This window comes from Martes martes, assembly GCF_963455335.1.
Source record: "Martes martes genome assembly, chromosome: 5".
NCBI classification, from domain to species: domain Eukaryota; kingdom Metazoa; phylum Chordata; class Mammalia; order Carnivora; family Mustelidae; genus Martes; species Martes martes.
In genome coordinates, this window is record NC_137892.1 from 123,025,061 (window position 1) to 123,048,165 (window position 23,105).

General features: G+C 47.8%; 1 protein-coding gene across 2 annotated transcripts in view; it reads left to right on the forward strand.

Moving 5' to 3' along the window:
• Window positions 1-23,105, forward strand: part of GLRA1 (glycine receptor alpha 1) — a gene marked incomplete at both ends in the record, with an annotated part of 80,080 nt that overhangs the window by 46,259 nt on the left and 10,716 nt on the right. For both annotated transcript variants that reach the window (XM_080804661.1, XM_080804662.1), the window contains 4 exons: window positions 11,149-11,372; window positions 14,077-14,159; window positions 15,521-15,658; window positions 17,488-17,702. In XM_080804661.1, the coding sequence (XP_080660787.1) occupies window positions 11,149-11,372; window positions 14,077-14,159; window positions 15,521-15,658; window positions 17,488-17,702 (660 nt within the window). The remainder of the gene's footprint in view (window positions 1-11,148; window positions 11,373-14,076; window positions 14,160-15,520; window positions 15,659-17,487; window positions 17,703-23,105) is intronic.

Below are 23,105 nucleotides of genomic sequence, written 5' to 3' on the forward strand. Positions count from 1 at the left end.
CAAGTCATGTCCGTCCTCCTGCCTTGCTCGATCCACAAACACTTATGTACATATGCACAACCGCTGTATAAATAGGTCTGTCTTCTTTCCCTTTCCACCGTGCTTTGGACTCTCTCCCTGTCACCACATCTGGGTCTAACTCATTCTTCGCCCTCTGCACAATACCAACTTGGAATATAAGAGGTGGTTTATTATTTCCACACGCCAGATATGACAAGTACTTTAAGTCTGTTTCCAAGCTTTATGGCCTGCCTGCAAAATCCCGTGCTCCATGGGGCACCTGGGTGACTCAGTCAGTTAAGTGCCGGACTCTTGATTTCATCTCCGGTCATGATCTCAGGGTCGTGAGGTGGAGCCCTGAGTCACATCGGGCTCCCTGCGCAGGGGCAGTCTGCTTCACGTTCTCTCTCTTCCTCTGCCCCTCCCCCTGCATTCTCTCTCTCTCTCTCTCTCACACACACACACAAACAAATAAATCTTTAAAAAAAAAAATCCCATGCTCAGTACAGACCATCATTCTCTGGTATTAAATCACTCTTCTCGGGATGCCTGGGTGGCTCAGAACTTAAGCGTCTGCCTTTGGCTCAGGTCATGATCCCAGGGTCCTGGGATCCAGCCCCACATTGGGCTCCCTGCTCAGCGGGGCATCTGCTTCTCCCTCTGCCTCTGCTGCTCCCCCTGCTCGTGCTCTCTCTCTCTCTCAAATAAACAAAAAAGATTTTTTTAAAAATGTTCCTTTCCTGATGGACCTTTTACGATTATGCAGCTTTTTACTATTACAAGCAATGCTGCAAAGAATATTCTCGGACATAACTCTGCACGTTCCCTCAGGATATGTTCCAGAAGCGGAATGATTTCCTCAAAGGACATGCAACTTTTTGTGATTTTGACAGACGCATTGCCCAGCTCACTTCCATAGAAGCTTCTAATTCACTGTCCCCACAGCAGCATTGTCTCTCTTTATCCTTGCTGACCCAAGATATTATCAAGCCTGTTCATTTTCCCAAGGGGGATTTTTTAAAAATGGTGCCTCATTGTCATTTTTAATTTTCACTCCAGGCCCCTGGTGCCTTTGAGCATCTGTGCACATTCTTTGCTTGCTGGGCGTTATCAATAATATTACAAGTTTCCCTTTTTACATGGACCTCCTTAATACAGTGGGTTTCATTTTTCTGTAATATATTTGGTGGTGGCTCAACTCTATTCTTCTCCAATTAGATAGTAATTGTCCCATCATTATTCTGAAGTGGTCAGTATTTCTCCACTGTGAGATGCTATCCGTCTCATAAACTAAATCCCCATATACTCCTAGGTCTGTTTCCAGTCTCAGTGTGTTGTCCTGATGCTGTTTATCTATTTCTGCATCAGTACCACACTTTTAATTGCTATGGCTTAACGTTATATTTCTCTGTCTGGTAGAAAGAGTTCTCTGTTGTTCTTCTGAGTTTTCCCTTCCCTACGAACTTTAGAACCAGCGTGTTGAGGCTGATAAAAATCGCCTCAGGTTTTTATTGGGATTGCATTGAGTTTATTGATTACTTTGGAATTAATTGACATCTTTACAATATTATATAAACACGGTACGTCTCTCCATTTATCTAGGCATTCCTTTATGCCTTTCGGTAAGGTTTTAGAGTTTTGAGGGGTTTTCTTAAATATCTACGAATCACACATTTCCTGCTAGGTTTATTGGTGGATATTTTGTGAGGCCGGTTACTATTTTAGATAAGATGCTTCTTGTTGTTGTTGTTGTTTTTTTCCATTACACTTTCAGTCTTCCTACACGGCTAATGTGAGGTCATTTTTTATACTCTTGGGTTTGGGGGATCCAAGAGAAAGTCTATTAAATGTCATCCAATTAGATACAGCTCAACACCCCAGGAAGCCTTGGTAAAATGAACACTAAAAGGAGGCCAAGGAGAGAAGGCTCAGAAATCCCATTAGAGTCTGTTACAGACAGAAAACGGGGCTGGATGCCTCTCTCCTGGCACCCCACTGAGGGGGGCATCGCAACGGGGATTTATGACAGCTCGGAGTTGGCTCTCTGTCTTTGGATTCAGAAAGGCTGACTCATGACCATCAAACCCACGGAGGACTGAAGTGGGTAAATAAGACTGCCACGTTATTGAATTTACAATGGGGTTTTCCATGTGAGTAATAAGAATGTTCATGTCCTCCATGAAAGCACTCCCTCGCCACTCTCTGAATATCGGAGAAACCAATCAGGACTCACATTAGACACACCAGCAACTGGAGGAAAAGAAGACAGATCGTCTTTAGGGATATTTCATCCAGGCCAGAGAGAGATCTAAGAAAGCCTCCCTGCCTCACCACACAGAAGTCCTCTCTGCAGGAATGAAAATATGGGTGTTCCTCCCTCCGCCCCCCCCCCAATGATGCTAGATCACCAATTGCCAAATATCTGCTCCTCAAAACACCCTTTCTCATACCACCAAATGAATATATCCCTATTTATAAAAGAGTTCTCTAGGGGCACCTGGGTGGTTCAGTGGGTTAAGCCTCTGCCTTCAGCTCAGGTCATAATCTTAGGGTCCTGGGATCGAGCCCCGCATCGGGCTCTCTGCTCAGCAGGGAGCCTGCTTCCTTCTCTCTCTCTCTGCCTGCCTCTCTGTCTACTTGTGATCTCTGTCTGTCAAATAAATAAATAAAATCTTGGGGAAAAAAAGAGTTCTCTAAATGAGATACAGTATAGTAAATTAGGGTTCCAGTTATTAAATCACAAGCATAGTCCTATTCTAAATCACCAGGATTACACATAGGGCATTGTGACTGATGCTAGGCCTCGCCAAACTCCTCTACTGGAAATACTTCTCTACTGTGAGTTTAACCAACACAGTGCAGCCTGGTTTCCATATTTCCAAATGTGCGAGCGGTGTGTCTCACCACTGCACCCGGTGCTGCCAACACTGTCCTCTTCCCTCTTGCCAGCTTAACATCCACTCCCAATCTGCACCCTTTGGCAACCAGTTATGAAGCCACCTCACTGTTTAACATACCAGTCCAGTGTTCTCCACCTGCTACTGGATCTAAGGAGATGCATCGACCGACCTGTCACTTGGGCTCTGTGGGGTCCCAGTATACTACGTCTCCTATATCTCTTTCACCTTCACGTAGGAATTCGGTTTTAGAAGGGGGCGGAAGGAGAGAGACAGCATGCAGTTGTGAAAAGAACATGAAATTGGCAGCCACACAGTCCTGGATTCACATCCCTGCTCTAGCTCCTACTAATGATGGGAGGTTGGGCCTGACGTTTAACCTCTATTTGACCTCTCCAGATTTCAGTTTCCTCCCCTGTAAAATGAGGGTAATAATACCCAATGTGCTAGGTTGATGAAAGGTTTAGAGATACAATGCACATAAAGTTCTAGCAAATGCTAGATTCCCAATAAAAGTAGCTGCTATTAGCATTTTTATGTAATTATTAAACTCACGCTGTGTTTTAGGGATCCCCTAAAGACAAACAAAGATGCTCAGCTCCACTGGTCCAAACCATCTACAGTTCTCTACAACAAACGTATCTCTGGATGCATGAGATCTGAATGAGAATGCACCAGGCAGGGTGGTGACTTGGGAGAGGTTCAAGCCACAGAGCCAGCGTCTGGAGCCAAGGAGTCAGTGGGCCGGGATCTGGGGAGTCTGCCAGCACTGGATTTGAGTGCAGAGCAGAGGACGGGTCATATTCAAGGGTCAGATCAGGACTGAGGTAGGAGCACGAGTGGACTGCTGGACCTGGGGCAGAAGCTTTGTGTCTGCTGCCCCTCGTAATACCTCCTGATAATCGTGGGTATCCACAAACCCACGGCTGCATCACTGCAGCCAGAGGCGGTATCCGATGGCATTAAGGGGTCATGAAACTCTCACTTGGGGCAATTCTAGGAGATCCTGGGCAGCGTAGCCTAGGACTTAAGTGTGTGGGCTCTAGAGTGAACATCTCGGGTCCGAATGACAGCTTCGGCACTTACTCGCTGTGTGATATCAGAAACGGTACTTTCGCCTCTGTGTGCCTTGATTTATCTAACTGTAAAATGTATTATCTAACTGTAATAATTATCTAACTGTAACAATCAAACCTACATCATGGGACTATTATGAAGATAACACACATCATGCTCTTGGCATCATTCCTTACATATGGCAAAGTCTCAATCTTAAATATTAGTATTATTTGCACTATTATCAATTCTGCATCTACCAGTAACTAATGGTGGGAACTTGAGATCTCAGGGATTTAATTTCCTCATCTGTCCAGTGGGAAGAAAAATCTTCCCTTCATGCCAAACGTCAAAGAACAGAATTACCGTGAGGGTACTTTGAAAAGTAATAAGCAGCAACAAAATATGATGCATTGTTAATAAAAGAAGCCAATGCTGTGTACTACTTAAAAGAAGACTTTGGAGGGGTGCCTGGGCGGTTTGGTCAGTTAATCCGCTGCTTTCAGTTCGGGTCATGATCCCAGGGTCCTGGAATCAAGCCCAGCATCGGGCTCCCTGCTTGGTGGGGAGTCTGTTTCTCCCTCTTCCTCTGCCTGTCGCTTCCCTTGCTTGTGGTCTCTCTCCCTCTCTCCCTCTCTCTCTCTCTCAATCTCTGTCAAATTAAAAAAAAAAAAAAAAGGCATATTTTGGAGTCAGCCAGTCATGCATTCAAGCTTTGGCTCTGTCACTAACTTGACACAAAGTCCTTGATATCCCCAGGCCTCGGTTTATCTGTAAAAGAGCATCGCTGTGAGAATTTGGAGAGTTCACTACAGCTCTTAGCACAGGACCCGGCACTTGGTGAGGATTTAGTAAACTCTGCAGGCACCAATGAGCCAGGTCCTCACTCTCACAGACCTGGGGAGAGCTGGGCCTGACTTGTCTCACAAAGGCGGCGACTTCGGTTCCACAGCGCGTCTCAGAGGTCTGAGGAAGCGCTTGGGAAGAAGGGCAGCAGGTGGGAGAGCAAGCAGCGGCTCATAAACCAAGCCTGGGCATCCTCTCTTCAGAGGCCCTGGTCGCTGGCTTTCAGCAGAATGGTCCGGCGTTCAGGCTAATCCCAAATCCTGTCAGAGCCAAGTTCACATCCGACCTTCTCCAAGGAGGGCAGAACCGGCTCGATGGCACCTTCAACTTGGTTCTCCTTCTCCTCCCTCAAAGGTGTGCAGATAGGAGAAGTGGGATGGGGTCAAGATGTCTGTATGCACGTCCCACCTGTATGCATGTAGTCGCTGAATTGCTATGTGGCCCAGGGAGAGTCCATCTCCCTCTCTGGACCGTGTGTAAAATGCGAAAGTTGAGACAGAATTCTCCAGGGGTTCTTTCTAACTGTATTTAGTTAGTATTTAAGGACGGTGGTGACGATTCTCTGACCTACCCCACTCTCCGTTCCTGCTGTCGGCTCCGCTGGCCCTTAGGGGACGGCCTCAAATGCCTCAAAACAGTCTCCCTGTGCCTGATTCTCTCACTTCTAAGACTGCATGGTCATTCCTGCCAAACAGACCTTTCTAAAGTCAAACAGAGAGAGTGCTCACTGCTTAAGCCCCCAGTGGTGCTCAGTGGACGCTACAGCGCAATCCAGACCCCTTGCTTTGGCAGTTAAGGATACCGCAGCCTCAAATCGATCCATTTCCCAGCCTTGCCAGAGCGGAGTCGTTGATACCATGAACTTGTGTAATCCGACAAACCACATCCGAATTCCAACCCAACTGATTACTGTGTATTTTGGACAAATTGCTTAACCTCTCTGAATCTTCGTCTATAACTTAGGTTGAAAATACCTATGTTCTAGGATTGTTTTAAAGATAAAATGAGACGAAATGTATGGCAGGCTTAGCACAATGCCTAGAACACAGAAGGTCCTCAGTAAGGGGGACCTTTTATTACTTATACGGCCAGTGGTTGAGATAAGCTGAACGGTCTGAATGGCGCTACCTCCACGCCTTTGCTTATACTGTTCCTTCTACTCGAGATTCCTTTCACCTGCAACTGTATCCAGCCCCGTCCAAATACTCTGAGGATGCCCCATCCCAGGCCTCAAGTCCTGTCCTGCTCTAAGCCTGACTCCTCAGCTCTGCACCTCCTCCTCACACACCCCTGGCCTCCTTTCCAGCCGAAATTAGATAGAGTTCACCTCTCAGAGCAACACAGACCTAGAGATGTTAACTTCAGTAGGACGGAGCAAACTGAAAGGGGCTATTTCCAGTGTCACCTTCTCTCTGGAAGCTTTTCCAGATTCATCCAGCCTGGCTGGAAACTATCTCAGGGGCTTGAGAGCAACATCTAATAGCAATTTTTTAGAACCCCTTTGACCTCTGTCACTGTCAGTTTTGTATGGGAGATATTTGTGTCTGTATCTTGCCTCACCTGCCAGATAATTTGAACTGTCTTAAGGGTAGAAACCAAGACCATATGCTGCCGTCCTCACCATCCTAGGCCTAATACATGTTTATAGACCAGAAGTGGCTTTAGAGAAGAGACACCCCTTGAGAGCTGGAATGCTGAGACCTAGGAAGATCTAAGAATCTGGATCTTCGTCCAGGCTTGGGCGCTGTCCCTTGGCTCTGACTGCAATGGTAACGACACATCCCCTTCTCACCACCACACCCACGCAGGCTCTTTCCTACTAAAACCCTTCATGCTTCCTCTTTTCCCATAGTACCGAGTTTAGAGGCGTTTACTGAAAAAGGTGAGAACCGGAAATTAGACACAGTGGGGGTGGCAGTGGGGCGGCAGGGATAGATCCCACAGCAGGTGGCACACAGGAAGCAGCCAATAAACGTTTATTGAATGACAGAAAGAGTGAATGAAGGGATTAGTGCTCTACCTCGGTCTTAGAAGCAAGGCGGTTGCCCAGATACCAGAAAGCAGATCATCAGGGACTGTCACAGGGAGGATGGGTGAGTTGGTGCTAAAGACGACTGAGCGAGAGCTCTGGAAGTCCCTCCCACGTCAGACTGAGATGGGCCGCCTTTGACAGCTTGAGACCTGGAAGCCAACCCCAGAGCTGGAACTTGAGGTTCTTGGGTACATAACTCGTCTGTCGCTCCTCTAGCCCCTGAACTTGAACGGGCCCCCCCCCCCCCAGCGTATCGAGCACTGACCAGTGTGATTACAGGGCCAAGTAAGCAAAACAGCTTTTAGCTTTCAGCCTATTACACCAATTACATCGACTGCCTCCAAACTGCATTTCCTACTGGTATTTCCCAGCCCAAGAGGAGAAAATCTACGCACCAGCTTGTTTGGGCAGCAGCTGCTGCGGGCGGAGCAGGGGGCTGCCGGGAGGAGGAGCCAAGCTGCCTGAGGACACCCGGTACATTCTCCTGGTCTCCTGCTCTCGCTTTTCATTAGCCATTTCATCATGAGACCCTACGGCTTTAATTTTGTTTTTCTTCTTTCAAGGGATGTGCCTTCCTCATTTTTACCATCAACACGCATTTACTTTTATAATCAGAAAAATATTTTTTAAACATCAGTCATCAAATGCAAATGTAATAATTCCCTCCCCTCGTTAAAATTCTTCAAAGGCTCCACAGGAGTCTCAGGATGAAGCCCAAATTCCTCAGGACAGTTGGCAAGGCCCAAGGCCATGCAAGCATCCTTGCCTTACTCATCTCCCTGTGCTCCTTTCCAGTGGGCCACGCCCTCCTGTGCCTCTAGGCTTCCCAGTATGTGGCTCCTACTGCCCCAGAGGGCTTGTTCTCTTGGCTCAACCACTTTTGGTCTCATCTTAAATATCACTTCTTCTGGAGCCTTCCCTGACCACCAGCCCCCAGTCTAGCGGGAGGGCCTGTCTTCTACACCTCCCTGGCACCCTGTACTTAATCCTATGAGAGCCCTTATCCTTATGTCATGTCAACATCACACTTGGGCTCTGTGGCTGCAAGAATATGTCTTTCTTGCTCTTGGCAGATTCTCCAGTGCCTAGAACAGTGCCCAGCACTCAGTAGATGCTCAGTTAAATGTTGCCGGAAAAAATTAAACTAGTAGCAATTAGCTATTTGATTTGGAAGGGCTCTTAGAGACCATCTATCCTAATTACTTTAAACAGCAGAGAAGCAAATTCAGGTTCCAATCGTAGGTCCTTTACTGAATTGCTATGTGACCTCAGAAGTCACATTCTCTCTCTGGGTCTCAGACTCTCCACTTTAAAATGAGGAAAGCTCTTCCTGCTCGAACTTTTTCTGGCTTTGCCTCCTCCTCCCTCTGGGTATTGGGTAGGTCTTAGGTGCACTGACTGGGCAGGTAGGTGAGATGGTGCAGGAGAAAAGTAAGGTCAGATTCAGCCTCTCGAACTGTCTCCGATCAAGTAGAGAAGATAAGACACACACAGTGCTAAATGACACGTTTCCAGTGATTCTGTTTTGCTAGGAGATCAGAAAAGGAAGAGGTCGTGGAAGCCCGGGGGCATCGAGGCTCCTGCAGGAGACAGTGCTTACACTGAGCAGGCAGAATTCACAGAGGCAGTGTGGAGGGGAGAGGAGTGTCCCTGGCACGCAGCTGGCTATTGCCCCTGTGGGATGAGACAGCGGGTGGGGCTGACGTGCCTTCAGAGCCCAGCTCCGCCACTTACTAGCCCTGGGCCCTGGACAAGTTTCACAACGTTTCCAAACCTTGGTCCTCTTTCCCTCACCACGAGAAGTTGAGTGTCCAGCTTGCAGGGGTTTTGTGAAGACTGAGTGTGTGTGACAGCATCTAGAACAGCGCCGGGTACCTAACAGACCATTTTAAGAAATGCTACTTCCTTCTCTTCCAGCCGCATAAACAGGACTCACATGTCACTGGCAAGAACCTCAAAGTGAAGCTGGGGTTTGGGGACTGGAGGCTCTTCCTGAACCACCACTCACAGTCTGTTTCCTCTGACGTGATTTGCCCTGTGCGCTCTCACACACGCATACACACGCGTGCACACACACACACACACTCCACATAAAATTCAAGAGAGAAAGTGAGGCTATTTCTAATTTCCTGATCAGAGGCGGCCAGATTGGGAGCTGTCCATTACTGTCAGCAGGAAAAACAAAGTATCAACATCCAGGTCTGGCCTACAGTTCTCCCGCCACCACGGGACTTATAAGACATGAGATTATGAGATCAAATGTCATTGTCTATGGGGCTGGAGGGAGAGGCTTCAATTAAATTATAGAAAATCCTATAAAATACCTTGGAACACTTTACGAAGCTATTGATATTTCCGGAGGCAAACAGGATGAGACCCGTACTGTGGGGGGACCCGGCAGGGGTGAGGGTAAGGGTGGCGAGGAGGGTCGTTTGTTTTAGTCCGTCACTGCTGATGACAGATGAAGAGTGATTAGGGAAAGAAAATGTAGCAGGGTCTCATTTCTCCAGCACCTTCGGGGAAAGCCCCAGCAGGTGCTCCCGTGTGGAGGTTATTCCTGGAAGGACCGAATTCAGAGTCGGACTTGAACTGAGGTTATTAATCTTTTGGGGAACTGTAGACCCTTTTGAGAGTCCAGCACAGACAACCAAGTTCTTCTTCCTGGGAAAACACAAATAAATCCCAAATTCTACTTGCAGTATCATAAGAGTCCTAGATCCCAGGTTAAGAGTGCCTCTCTAACAAAACTGAAAACATTTCTTCATGAAAATATTTCTTAACTTCATGACCCACTTTCCTGGCATGGAGACCTACCGATACCATAACTGCTTCTCGGGCTGCGATCGGTTGCTGAATGGGCTCTCTCAGCAACCCTAGGACCAACTGAACAAATCCTCAGCTAGGAGTCAGGACTCTTGGCCTCTGACCTGCCTTTCAGAGTGATACTGGGTCAGTCTTAACTCTCTGGACCTCAGTTTCTCCATGCAGAAGAGAAATGAAGGTTGGGGGAGTGGAGGAAGTTTTGACAAGGTTGGCAATTCCTAACATACATTCAGTAGAAGGCAATCATCATGCACAGAATGCAAGAGTTCAGTACCCAAAATAAACCTCCCCTCTTGGAGATACATACAAATAATTAGCATATTAAGGTCCCGAGTAAAAAATCAGTTGCATTTGGTTTAGTCCAACATTCTTTAATTGGCTTGATCGTGATTTTTTTCCCCCAGCAAAATAACTACACTAGAGTCCCATCCTAAAAACATTAGACTTAGCACTGAGTTCAGAATCCATTAAGTTGTGACTCCACAAACTATTAATCCTCCCCAGGGGCACCGGGCTGGCTCGGTCAGTAGAGCACACAACTCTTGATCTTGAAGGCGTGAGTTCAAGCCCCACAATGGGTGTAGAGCTTACATTAGAAAAAAATAAAAATTTAAAGAGAAAATCCTCCCCAAACAAATAAATTACCATGTGTGATAGAAGATTGCGGAGGCTGGGACTGAAACAGAGCGGTATGAACCCTAGGACCAGCAGGAGCTCCTCAGAAATCACCCGTCCTTCCTTCACTGCTTGGGAGTTCATTGTTCCCTTCAGGCAGAACAGTGTGAATGCTCAGACAGCAGCTTTCAGTCTCTCCTTTTGCTCCGTCAATCTATGGGAGAGTGACACTCGAATTTTACTGTGCATGGGAATCACTGCCCTGACGGCCTCCATAAGAAAAGGGGACTTCAGGGGCACCTGGGCGGCTCAGTTGGGTAAGCAGCTGCCTTCGGGTCAGGTCATGATCCCAGAGTCCTGGGATCAAGCCCTGCATCGGGCTCCCTGCTCAGTGGAGAGCCTGCTTCTCCCTCTCTCTCTGCCTGCCTCTGCCTACTTGTGCTTGCTCGCTCTCTCTCTCTCTGTCAAGTAGAGACAAATTTTATTAAAAAATAAAATAAAAAAGTAAAAGGGGGACTTAGCTTCTGTGATGTGCTCTCTCTTATCCGAAAAACGAAGCAAATGTGACAAAATGGCAACGGGATGAAAACACGTGTTTACTACGTCATGTGGAACTTTATTTTTGAAAATTTTCAGAAGAATACCATTAAATAATCTCAGTTCAGAGCTGAATATACTTGATAGGGTGCTGAAAGGATCTTCAGGGGGGACTCCCCTGACTTTCTTCCTGAGGGACAGACTTTATGTCTCACCCACATAAGATGCAACGGTACTCTGAATTCTCCAAAAGGGACTTTGGGGAGCACGAAAGCCCCTGGGCCCTCCACGAGCGGACCTCCCGGGGCCTAACACAGACTACTCCGTGTCTCCTGGCTGTAGGACTACAGGGTCAACATCTTCCTGCGGCAGCAGTGGAACGACCCCCGGCTGGCCTACAATGAATACCCGGATGACTCTCTGGACCTGGACCCGTCCATGCTGGATTCCATCTGGAAACCCGACCTGTTCTTTGCCAACGAGAAGGGGGCTCACTTCCACGAGATCACCACCGACAACAAACTGCTGAGGATCTCCCGGAACGGAAATGTCCTCTACAGCATCAGGTGAGTTCCACAGAGGCTCACCCTGCCGTCCTCCTCAGAGTGCACCTGGTCCCGTAGCCTTCCGGGAGCAGACGCTAGGAGGTGCGCCAGCCAGGGGTGCACAGGCCCGGGCAACCCCACACCTTTGCACGGTGTGCGGAGCCAGCTCTGTAAAATACACTCAGGGAGGAAGGAGAACATACCAGGCGAAGCCCGAGGGGTGAGTGGTTCGTTATAACCAGGGGAACCGAGGAAGCTTTTAGAGGGGTTAAGGTTGGGCCCCTAAGCTTCGCCAGCATTTCAATAAAACAAGAAGGGAAATGAGTATTCAAAGACAGTGCTCAGCAGTAGGGGTGTTCAGTTTCTCAAGATGAGTAAGTTCAACGTTGTGCCTAGAGTTGACAATACTATTTTGTGCACAAATATTTGTTAAAAGGCTAGATCTCATGTTAAATGTTCTTACCGCAATTAAAAAAAAAAAGTAGCAGTAGCAAAGGCACAAAGCCTGAAAAGTCCCAGCAACCTCAACAAAATGGGCCTGCCAGGCGACTCCCAGGTACAAACCGGGGCTGCTCCCTCCCTTCCATAAACCCCTTCCATCCCCCAAACTTTGCACCGAGTCTAGGAAGCTGGGACCCCCTTCCCAGCTGGGAGGTATCCTATAGATACTGGTTAGGGGCAAACTTTAAGTCTCCTGCCAACTCTCCCCACATAATTCCCTATTTCCTCCCCCAAGTCATGGAGAAGATGACCAATGTCCGTGCTAAATTCTTATATATGTAGCATTCATGGAGAATTTACTAACTAGGCTGGGTATTTTACATATATTATTTGTATTCCTCCTAACAATTCCATGAACTATTTCTGTTATGCCCATTTTGCAGATTAGACAAGTGAAGATCTGAAAACTTAAGCAGCTTGCCAAAGTTCCCACCAGCCACCTAGTAGCACAGCCCAGATTCCAATCTGTTAGTGTCCATCTGATGCCCACTGAGAGCCGAGCCGAAAGTGCCCGGCATGCAATAGGCACTCATTTGATGAATGAATGCGTATGTGTTTATTTCAAAGAGCTTCTAAGGGACACTGGCCCTAAATGACTCCTCTTCCCCCTCCCGTTCTTTGGGGGAATCAATCTTTCTGTTTCCATTAGGAGAGGAGCTTTAAATATCCAGGCCCATAGGAGAGGCTATAGCCATTCTAACTTTCAGATATGGCTGGACTCAGGGTGACTCCTGAGAGCAGGCCAGGTAGGAGAGGGGACTCAGGAACCTCAGTGGGGAAAGGAGGCCCCGAGGAGGGGACTGCTGGGAGGAGCCAGAGGCAGACGTGGCCTTCCTCCCCCTGCCGCCCTGCCTGCGCACATCCAGATGGAAGGCTGATGGGCTCAGGACGGCCGCGGGTGCCCTGGCTGCTGGGGCAGAAGAGGTTACACTGCTGGATTTTGCTGCTGCCAGGCGGGTTTGGTATCTCTACAAAGCTAAGCCCCATGCAGCATGACAGAAGGACAGATCAGCAGAAAGTGATGTTCCCAAGGTCATTCAGCTTCAGAAAATTAACCTAGTGTGACAGCTGCCCCACTTTGGAGCTTTTATCTTCAAAAATTCAACTCTGTTCACTTTCTCTCCACTTTCCCTCTCCTTCTCCCTTCCCTTTTCCCCCCTCTTGCTTCTATCTTGTGCTTCCGTGGGGCCCAAATCCAGAGCAGTGGGCATGAGCTGGAGGGGAGAAGCTGACTCGGGGCCATGCCCTCACCATGGGCAGTAAGGTGCTGGTGGCCAAGTGTCACTAGACCACCACTGATGAGGTCCTTTTCAGTAGAGCGGTGTCGGAAAGTAAACACAGGAGCTCAGAATCCAATGGCCAGGAGACGGAATTTTGAATCCTGCCTTTGAGCCATCACGCACTGGGTGACCTTGCAGGAGTCCCGACCAATCCTTCTCTGTACCTCAGTTTCCCCAGCTGTCCGGGGAGGGAGCTGGCCTGATGATCTAAGCCTCTCTGGGCTCTGAGAGCCTTTCTTCTCTATTCCCTGGAGCAGGTGCTCCGATGTGGGCAAAGCCTTTGAAGCTGAAGGCTTGCATCCTAGCCTGAACGGTGCACTTTGCTTCTGTTAGGGGCACTCCCTCCGGTTCTGAGGCTCAGCCTCTGCAAGGGTGAAACAACCCAAAATAGACAGCTCTCGCAGAAGCTGGGGGCACCCACCACTTGCCAGCTGACCCCAGCATGAGCCCACAGGTATGAGTCAGCTCTGTTTGGACACCCGGAAGGCAAGGGCCTCTTTAAAATAGCGTTTGATGAGTCCAGTGTATGAAGGGAGGCAGCAAAGAACCACTTGAAGCCCCTGCTGCAGGTGGCCCTGGATGCCTGCGGCTTGGGGCTGCTCGACTTGGAATTGAGCCTCCAAGGAAGAGCAGGGATCCGGGGCAGCGCCTGGCCTCCAGGCCTTCAGGCCATGGCTGAGGGCAAGATGTTTAGAAGCCAGACAGACTCCACAGAAACCCACAAGTTCCACTGACTGTGTGACTTTAGGCAACATACTGTATTTCTCTGAGCCTCCATTTCCATATCTGGAATGTAGAAATACACATATATTATTTCAATACACACTAGCTCCCTGACCTCCTTGACCTCTCCAAGATAACAGATTTCCTGGTAATAACTGGAAGGGAGGCACAGCTTCCCTGGTGTGTGGCTCTAGCATCATTCAACTCCCTTCTCTTCTCAGAATCACACTAACACTGGCCTGCCCCATGGACTTGAAGAATTTCCCCATGGACGTCCAGACGTGCATCATGCAACTGGAAAGCTGTGAGTCACTTGCATGAGGGCTTTAGAAAGAACCAGACTCCCCTTTACCCAGGGGACTTGCAGAAATTCCCATAGGGCAAAAGCAGCTAACGGCTGGACCCCAAGAGATAACCGTCCTAGCCCAAAATACCAGACGGGGGGCTTTGCTTTAGAAAATGCATTAGAAGTCTAAGCCCCCCTTACTGGCTGGCTGAGGCCCAGCTTCGGAGTCAGCAGTATTCTCCCAAGAGACACTCTTCCAACGTCCCTATAGATACGCTCTCCAGGAACGGAGGAGAAAGAGCTTGAATAAGTCAGGGTCCCTGAACTCACAGGGCTGCTCCCTGCAGCTGGGGACACATAGACAGCCGGCGGCACAAAGAACTCTAACACAGGGCAGCAAGTGGTAAGTGTGTTGTCGGAAGTCTGAACACTGTGGCCTCCGGGCAGAAAGAATGCTTCCTTCTGCCTGGGAAAGAGAGGGGGCACTGGAGAGGGCTTCATATGTTGCAGGTCACAAGGGAAACTACCGGAGGAGGGAGCCAACCTCTTTGACAGCAAACAGAGACCAATCTAATTTAAAAGGTGGAATTGAGGGTGACTAGGTGGCTCAGGTCATGATCCCAGGGTGCTGGGATCGAGCCCCGCATCCGGTTCCCTGCTCAGCAGGAAGCCTGCTTCTCCCTCTCCCACTCCCCCTGCTTGTGTTCTCTCTCTCAACGTGTCTCTCTCTGTCAAATAAATAAACATCCTTAAAAAAAAAAAAAGAAGGTGGAATTCAATGGAAGGACATAGGGCTTCCTCATGGACTTGAAAGACGTACAGAAACCAGGGCGGAGGATTTAGGCAGCGGACTTAGGTGGAGCACCACCTCTGAGGGGAACTGGCACCAGCCAACTCTGACCTTCTGTTGCTTGATTCAAGATTCAAGTCCTGGGACAGAGCATCCGACGGGTCTAGTTGTGTCATTACCTGACACCTCGGCCCCCGGCTGATAGTCCCCCAATAGCTTTATAGAGTCATTCCCCCAGGAAAAGCTGCTGTGAGCAGAGGAGGGAGTGTGCAAGGATGGCACGCAGGCCCCATAGCAGATGTGAGCTGACGAGGACCACAGGGGTAAGAGGTGGAGGTGAAAGGACAAGCGAGGTAGAAGGCAGGGGGGTTGATGTAAACAACTGGACCAGTTTTAACCTCCTCGGTTGCAGGGGAGGTGGGGGAAGGGTGGAAGAAGAGTGGGGAGGGGCTGGTGGAGAGGCAACGTGGTCCCATGCATTCCCTCTAGTGCCTGATGCCTCTCAGTCACTAACCCAAACCAGCTCCGACCCGCTGCAAATGAATGCTTCTGGGTGGTGACCGCTGCTTCTTCTGATCCCTCACCCCAGTTGGCTATACCATGAATGACCTGATCTTCGAGTGGCAGGAGCAGGGAGCTGTGCAGGTGGCAGATGGACTAACTCTACCACAGTTTATCCTGAAAGAGGAGAAGGACCTGAGATACTGCACGAAGCATTACAACACAGGTAGGTCCAAACATTCATTCAACTTCTGATTCAACAGATCTTACGAGGTGTCCGTGATGGACACAGTTCTGTGTTGATTACCTCATGTTTAAGACAAGAGTCTTTGAAACCAAGAAAGTGGCTCTGATATCTTTCACCTGGATGTCCTGGGGCATGCACGTGACGCTCAGGCCACACACCTCATTGCCAGGGGAGCCAGGAGATAAGAGTCTTTGGTCCAGGTAGCAGCAGCCCACCTCAAAATGAACCCTGTCCCTAAGGCAGAAGGGGGAGCGGATACGAGGACATCTTGCAGTGTCTGTCACAAGGGACCTGGCATTTCTGACAGGACGCAGTACCCAGGCTGCTCTCCTCAGACCTCAGCAGGAGGGAGCTGAGAGGTGATGCTGAGGTCTGTGAGCAGCGCAGTTGGAAAGGGTCCCCCAGACTGCGAGCTGCAGGAGAGGGGAAGGACCCACGGCCATTGTGCCCAGCTCTCTGTCTCCCAGGCATAGGGCAGCCTTGGTGAGAAGACAGGATGCAGGAACGAGCTGGGGTCGGACCAAGACGGGCCTTGTCTGCCCTACGGCAGGCTGGGAAGGAGCTCACAGAGGCTCAGTGGAGGAAAGGCCTCCAGTCAGCAGGCCAGCTAGAGCCCAGCTGAGGAGAGGGGACGCGTGAAGTAGGCTGCGGAGGAGGCCATCTGGGTGGAAGCAGGGGCTTGAGAGAAATCGCTGCGTGCTCTGCTGCGGGTAGAAGGCCCAGAGCAAGGGCAGGCAGCCTGGGCTCCGCTGTGTTGGGGACAGCTGCCCCTTCCTGGGTCACCTCCAGAGATACTGTCCTGGTCCCTGGGCACGCCGAGACACTGAGACGTGACGGTACTCCCATTAGCAGCCGTGACAGCAGTGACTCACGGAGTCCCACCACCTCGCATACCACAGCCCGAAACTGTTCACACGGCGTTTTCTCATTCGTTATCTCATTCCCTCTTCCCTGTTCCCACTTGGGTGAGAGCTGAGTTCTGTGCTAGGCCCTGTGGGTCTGACGGGGGGAGAGGCTGAGGGGCCCCGACGGGTTCCAGGCAAGCACAGAGTTGGGGGGAGACCAGCTGCCCACTGTCCAGTGCAGAGGACAGACAGACCGAGGTGCCTATGCCCTCACTGCCTTCTGCCCTAAGGCCAGATGACTGCATGACCAGAAGGTGGGCGGCAGCAGGAGGGTTCTTCCGCTGGTTGTGGGGAAGAGGCCTGGCATCCCAGGCAGTGGGATCGGCGGGGGCCAAAGCTCAGAAGGGTCAAAGTTCTCAAGGCCAGGGTACAGTGGAAGGGGTCACGATGAGGGTGAGGAAAGACGGGAAGTGGGATGGAAAACCAGGCCAGAGCATGGCTACGAAGAGCAGGCTGAGAAGTTTGAGCTTTTCTCTGTAGATAATGGGGACTTTTCTCTACGAGGAGGGAAGGAGGAAGGAACGTTTTTACAACAGGAAGTAACAGGCTCGAGTTGTGTTTTGGGAAGGTTCCTGGCTGAAGGCTAAGGACAGGTGCACTGAGGCCCACTCTTAGCAACAAAACAGGGCTGGTAAGGGTGACGGCACCCGGTGTTTCTGAGCACAAAAGGTGTGAGGAGTGTGCTAAGTCCTCATCTCACCCTCACAGTAACACACAGATGATCACAGGAGGTGGGCACCATCGCCCTCATCACCCCTAATCTACCACAGATGAGGGAATGGAGACACACAGATTCCGGCACTTGCCTCAGGACACAGCTAGTGTGAGGCTGACCCAGGCCTCCAGCTGAGGCTGTTCCGACCTCCCCAGAATACTCTGCCTTTTCACCATAATTTCTCACAGGTAAATTCACCTGCATCGAGGCCCGGTTCCACCTGGAGCGACAGATGGGCTACTACCTGATCCAGATGTACATTCCCAGCCTGCTCATTGTCATCCTCTCATGGATCTCCTTCTGGATCAACATGGACGCCGCACCAGCCCGTGTGGGCCTGGGCATCACCACCGTGCTCACCATGACCACCCAGAGCTCTGGCTCCCGAGCATCCCTGCCTAAGGTAAGTCCTACTGCCCAGAGCACAAAACACCTGGACAGAGAAGGACACCCATCTCTCTACCCTGCCTGAGATGAAGGGAGCACGAGGAGTTAGTCACTGTTTCTTCATTGGCCGCCCTTGGCAGGATCCAGCATTCTGGGGCATCAGAGCTCTCCTCCAGACTGGACACTGTGCTGTACACCGTTGCTAAACCCCACGGTTTGCTCCATTCTCTCCCAGCATTCCACACTCACGTGTCATTTACACTCAACTCCACCTCTCCTCCTTCACTTTTAGTGCTAAACACAACCTCCTGCTCCTTGCACCATTAATAGTAGATGCTTTGTGGTGGGGGGTCTCGAGGACCACCCCCACGTTCAGAGATTTGATATGACTCACAGGATTCAGCATAGCATTGTACTCACAGCTAAGATTCCTTAATAGCATTGCGTTAAGGATACACAGCTTGGGGGCTTCCGAGGGCCGCAGTCGGTTGAGTGTGGGACTCCTGATTTCACTCAGGTCAAGATCTCAGGGTCATGGGATAGAGCCTCACATTAGGCTCCCTGCTCAGCGTGGAGTCGGCTTCCCCTCTCCCTCTGCTCCTTGCTCCACTCTCTCTCTCTTTCTCTCTCTAAGATGAATAAAGAAATCCTTGAAAAAAAAATAAAAATCTCTAAAAAAATTTAAAAAAAATTTTTTTAAAGAATACACAGCTAGGTGATAAAGGAAAAAAGACACAGGCAGGGTCTGGAGGAAGCCATCTGCAGGCTTCCTTGTTTTCTACCCCCAGCCCCCCAGGGCAGGACCACACAGAGCACATTCCTACCCTAACAATAAAAAGGCAGTCACACGTGTGGGATGTTTCTACCCAGGGAAATAGAGACATTGTTTTGAGGTTCATTTAAGATTCAGTACGGATGATTTTTACTGGGTGCTGGTCACACAGGCCCCTTCCACCTGGCACACACCAAAACTCCAGACTCCCAGGAGAAAAGCAAACATTTGGCACAGTCCCTGCAGGCACAGTGAGGCATCCTTATCACTTAGGGAAAGTGGGAACATTCCCAAAATCCAGGTTCCCAGCTCTCAATCAAGGGCCAGCCTCGCAAGCAGGCCCTTTGTAAGATAGCAGCCTCGTCCCAAACATCGTATACGAACCCTTTTCTTCCCGTACCTCGATCTTCTTTCACATTTCTAACGTTCAACACCACGTTCTGCTCCTTTCACTATTCTCTCTTGAACCGTACTCTGCTCCATTCACTATTAACACCAGACACAGCATTTCACTCCATTCACTATTAAAGCCAGATACACATTCTGCTCCATTCACTCTGTGCTAGACACAACATTTCTGCCCCATTCTTCGAACACCAGACACAGCATTCCACTTCATTCATTACTGACACCAGACGCTAATTCTCTGCCAGTCGCCCTTGCAATAAATGCGACGTTCTGTTCCTTTCACTGTTAACACCAGACCTCACATTCTGCTTAATTCACTTTTAACACTAGACATGATGTTCTGCTTCATTTACTATTAATGCCAGACACCCCCTACTCCTCCATTCACCCATATGTGAGGTGCAACATTCTGCTGCCTTCACTGTGAATGCTCGATGCCTCATTCTGCTCTACTCTCTTTTAATTCTAGGCCCTGCATTCTACTACGCTCACTACTACCGTCTGAGCCCCATTCTGCTTTCATCACTCACCAGCAGACACCACATTCAGTCTACTGTTAACGCCAGACTCCATATTCTGCTCCCTTTAGCCTTATGCTAAATCCAACATTCTGTACCATTTCCAATTAAGGCCTCATTCAAATTTCTGCTTTGATATAGAGAAGTTGGAAGAATATGCAATGATCACTCTAATATCCTTCACCTGGATTCCAACTGTTAATCATCTTGCCACATTTACTTTAGTTCTCTATAAAGATAAGTAGGTGGGTAGGTAGGTGGGTAGCTAAGTAGGTAGGTAGGTAGATAGACACGATTTTTGTTGAATCATTTGATGGTTACAGACATCATGATAAGCCATCTCTAAAGAAGGAATAAGGACCCCAGTGATACTTGTCCAAAAAAGTGAACATTAATTAAATAATAATTATATTCATATCAATTCTATTTATATATTATATATCAATTTTATATCAATAATTATTGAAGTAGAAGTAAGTCCATAATATCATCTAATACAGAAACTTTAGGTTTTCCCAATGTCAAAAAATGTCATCAGTAAATATGGTGAGGGATCCAATCAAGATTCATACTGTATATGGCTACTCTTTTATTTTTCAAAACATTTTAAAAGATTTTATTTATTTATTTGAAAGAGAGAGAGTGCACGCAAGCAGGGGGAGCTGCAGAGGGAGAGAGAGAGAGGCAGGCTCCCCACTGAGCAGGGAGTCCCATGTGGGGCTCCATCCCAAGACCCTGGGATCATGACCTAAGCAAAAGTCAGCCACTTAACCAACTGAGCCACCCAGGCGCCCCTGTATATGGCTACCCTTTTAGTCTAGAAGAGTCTCTCCACTGTTTTTTATTTTCATGATATTTCATGTTCCATTAGCTTTTTTTTTAAAGATTTTATTTATTTATTTGACAGAGAGAGAGAGAGATCACAAGTAGGCAGAGAGGGGTGGAGAGGAAGCAGGCTCCCTGCTGAGCAGAGAGCCCAATGCGGGGCTCGATCCCAGGACCCTGAGATCATGACCTAAGCTGAGGGTAGAGGCTTAACCCACTGAGCCACCCAGGTGCCCCTCCATTAGCTTTTAATGTGAGAGATGACATTCGGTTTCATCTGCCATCAACACTCGACACCACTCTCCTCTATTCACTCCTACACAAAACTCAATAATCTGCCCTTTGCACTATGAACACTAGACTTTGTATTCTGCTGGATTCACTATAAATGCTTGAGACCAAATTCCATTTACTGTTATCACCTGACAACACATCCTGCTCTGTGCAATTGTAACAGCAGATGTGCCTGCTTCCTTTCCCTGATGTTAGAGTCAACAACCTGCTCCCCTCTCTATTAAGAGTTGATGCCATATTCTCTTTCACTGATTATTGATGACTCAACACTCTGCTCCACTCATGGGTAACGCCCGACTCAGTATTTGGCTCCACACGCTATTAATACTCAACCTCACATTCTTCTCCATTCACTTTTTTTAAAGCATAAAATTTAGTACCAGGTAATAATATTTGCAAAGTTTCACACACTCACCACTGTCTAATTCCAGGACATTTTCATCACCCCGAAAAGAAAGCCCCATAACTCATCATCAGTCATTCCTCAGTCCCTACTCTGTCCAGGCTCTGGCAACCCCTACTGTACTTTTCACCTCCATGAACTTGCTTCTTCTGGACAGCTCATATAAATGGAATCATATAATAGGTGCACTTTCGTTTAGCATAATGTTTTCAAGATTCATCTGTGGTGTACATTGTATCAGTACTTCATTCCCATTTGTGGCTGATTAGTATTTCCATTGCATGGGTCTATCACATTTTGCTTATCTATTCACCAGTTGAGGGACATTGAGGTTATTTCCACTTTTTGGCTATTTTAAATAACACTGCTATGAACATCTGTGTACAAGTTTTTGTGTGCACATATGCTTTCGACTCTCATAGGTATTTACCAAAGAGTGAAATTGTTGGGTCATATGGTAACTATATGCTTAACTTTGTGAGGAACTGACACACTGTTTTCTACCACTTCATAATCTCACCGGGGTTCCAATTTTTCCACTCCCTCACCAATGCTACTTCTCATCTGATGTCTTTTTGATTATAAACATCTTAGTGGATGTGAAGTAGTATCTATCTCACTGTGGTTTGGGTTTGCATTTTCCTAGTGATTAGTGGTGTTGAGCATTCTTTTCATGTGCTTATTAGCCATTTCTGTGACTTCTTAGGAGAAATGTCCCTTCAAATCTTTTGCCCAATTTATAATAAAATTATTTCTCTTTTTATTGGTGAGTTGTAATAGTTCTTTGTGCATTGTGGATTTTAATCCCTTGTCAAAGATATGATTTGCAAATATTTCCTCCCATTTTGTGGGCTATCTTTTCATTTGATTGATAGTGTCCTTTAATACACAAAAGTTTTTAATTTTGATGAAGAAAATTTAACTATTTTTTTGTTGTTGTTGCTTGGCCTTTGGCCTTTGGTATCATATTTAAGAAATTAATGCTTAATCCAAAGTCACAAAAAAGTATACCTATATTCTTTCCTAAGAGTTTTGTAGTTCAGCCCTAAATTTGGGCTTTGACCCATTTTGCATACAGTATGAGGGAAGGATAGCATTCTTTTGCATGTGGATGCTGTTAAGGCAGCACACTGGTTGAGAGGACCCCCCCTCCCCTGCATTGAATTTACCTTGTCAAAAATCAATTGGCCATAAGCGTATGGGATTATTTCTAGACTCTCAGTTCTGTTCCACTGATCTACACATTTATCCTTATGTCAGTACCACACTCTTGATTACCGTTGCTTTGTAGTAAGTTTTAAAATTGGGAAGTGTGAGTCCTCCAACTTTGTTCTTTTTAAAGATTGATTGGGCTATTCTGGGTCCCTGGCATTTCTATTCGAACCTCAATATGAATTTAAAGTTTTGTTCATCAATTTCTGCAACAACAATAAAAAAGGAAGTTAGATTAAAAATGCACTGAGTCTGGGAACCTGGGTGGCTCAGTGGGTTAAGGCCTCTGCTTTCGGCTCGGGTCGTGATCCCAGGGTCCTGGGATCGAGTCCCGCATCGGGCTCTCTGCTCGACAGGGGGCCTGCTTCCTCCTCTCTCTCTGCCTGCCTCTCTGCCTACGTGTGATCTCTGTCTGTCAAATAAATAAATAAAAAATCTAAAAAAAAAAAAAAAAAGGCACTGAGTCTGTCAATGAGTTTGGAGAGTGTCGCCATAACACATGATGTCTTCTCATTTACACAAGCCATCCCACTGCCTTCTAGCCTGCTTGGTTTATTTTTTTTTCTTCCAAGATTTTATTTAAATTCAAGTTAGTTAACATATAGTGTAGTATTAGTTTCAGGAGTAGAAGTTAGTGATTCATCACTTAAATATAACAGCCATTGCTCATTTCAAATGCCCTTCTTAATGCCCATCATCCATTTAACCCATTCCCCTCACCCACCTCCTGCCAACAACTGTCAGTCTATTCTTTATAGTTTAGAGTCTCTTATGGTTTGCCTCCCTGTCTTTTTCTTATTTTATTTTTCCCTCCCTTCCTCTATGTTCCTCTGTTTTCTTAAATTCCACATATGAGTGAAATCATATGGTATTTGTCTTTCTCTGACCTATTTTGCTTAGCATAATACCCTCTAGTTCCATCCACATCATTACCAATGGCAAGATTTCATTCCTTTTGATGGCTGAGTAATATTCCAGTGTGTATTT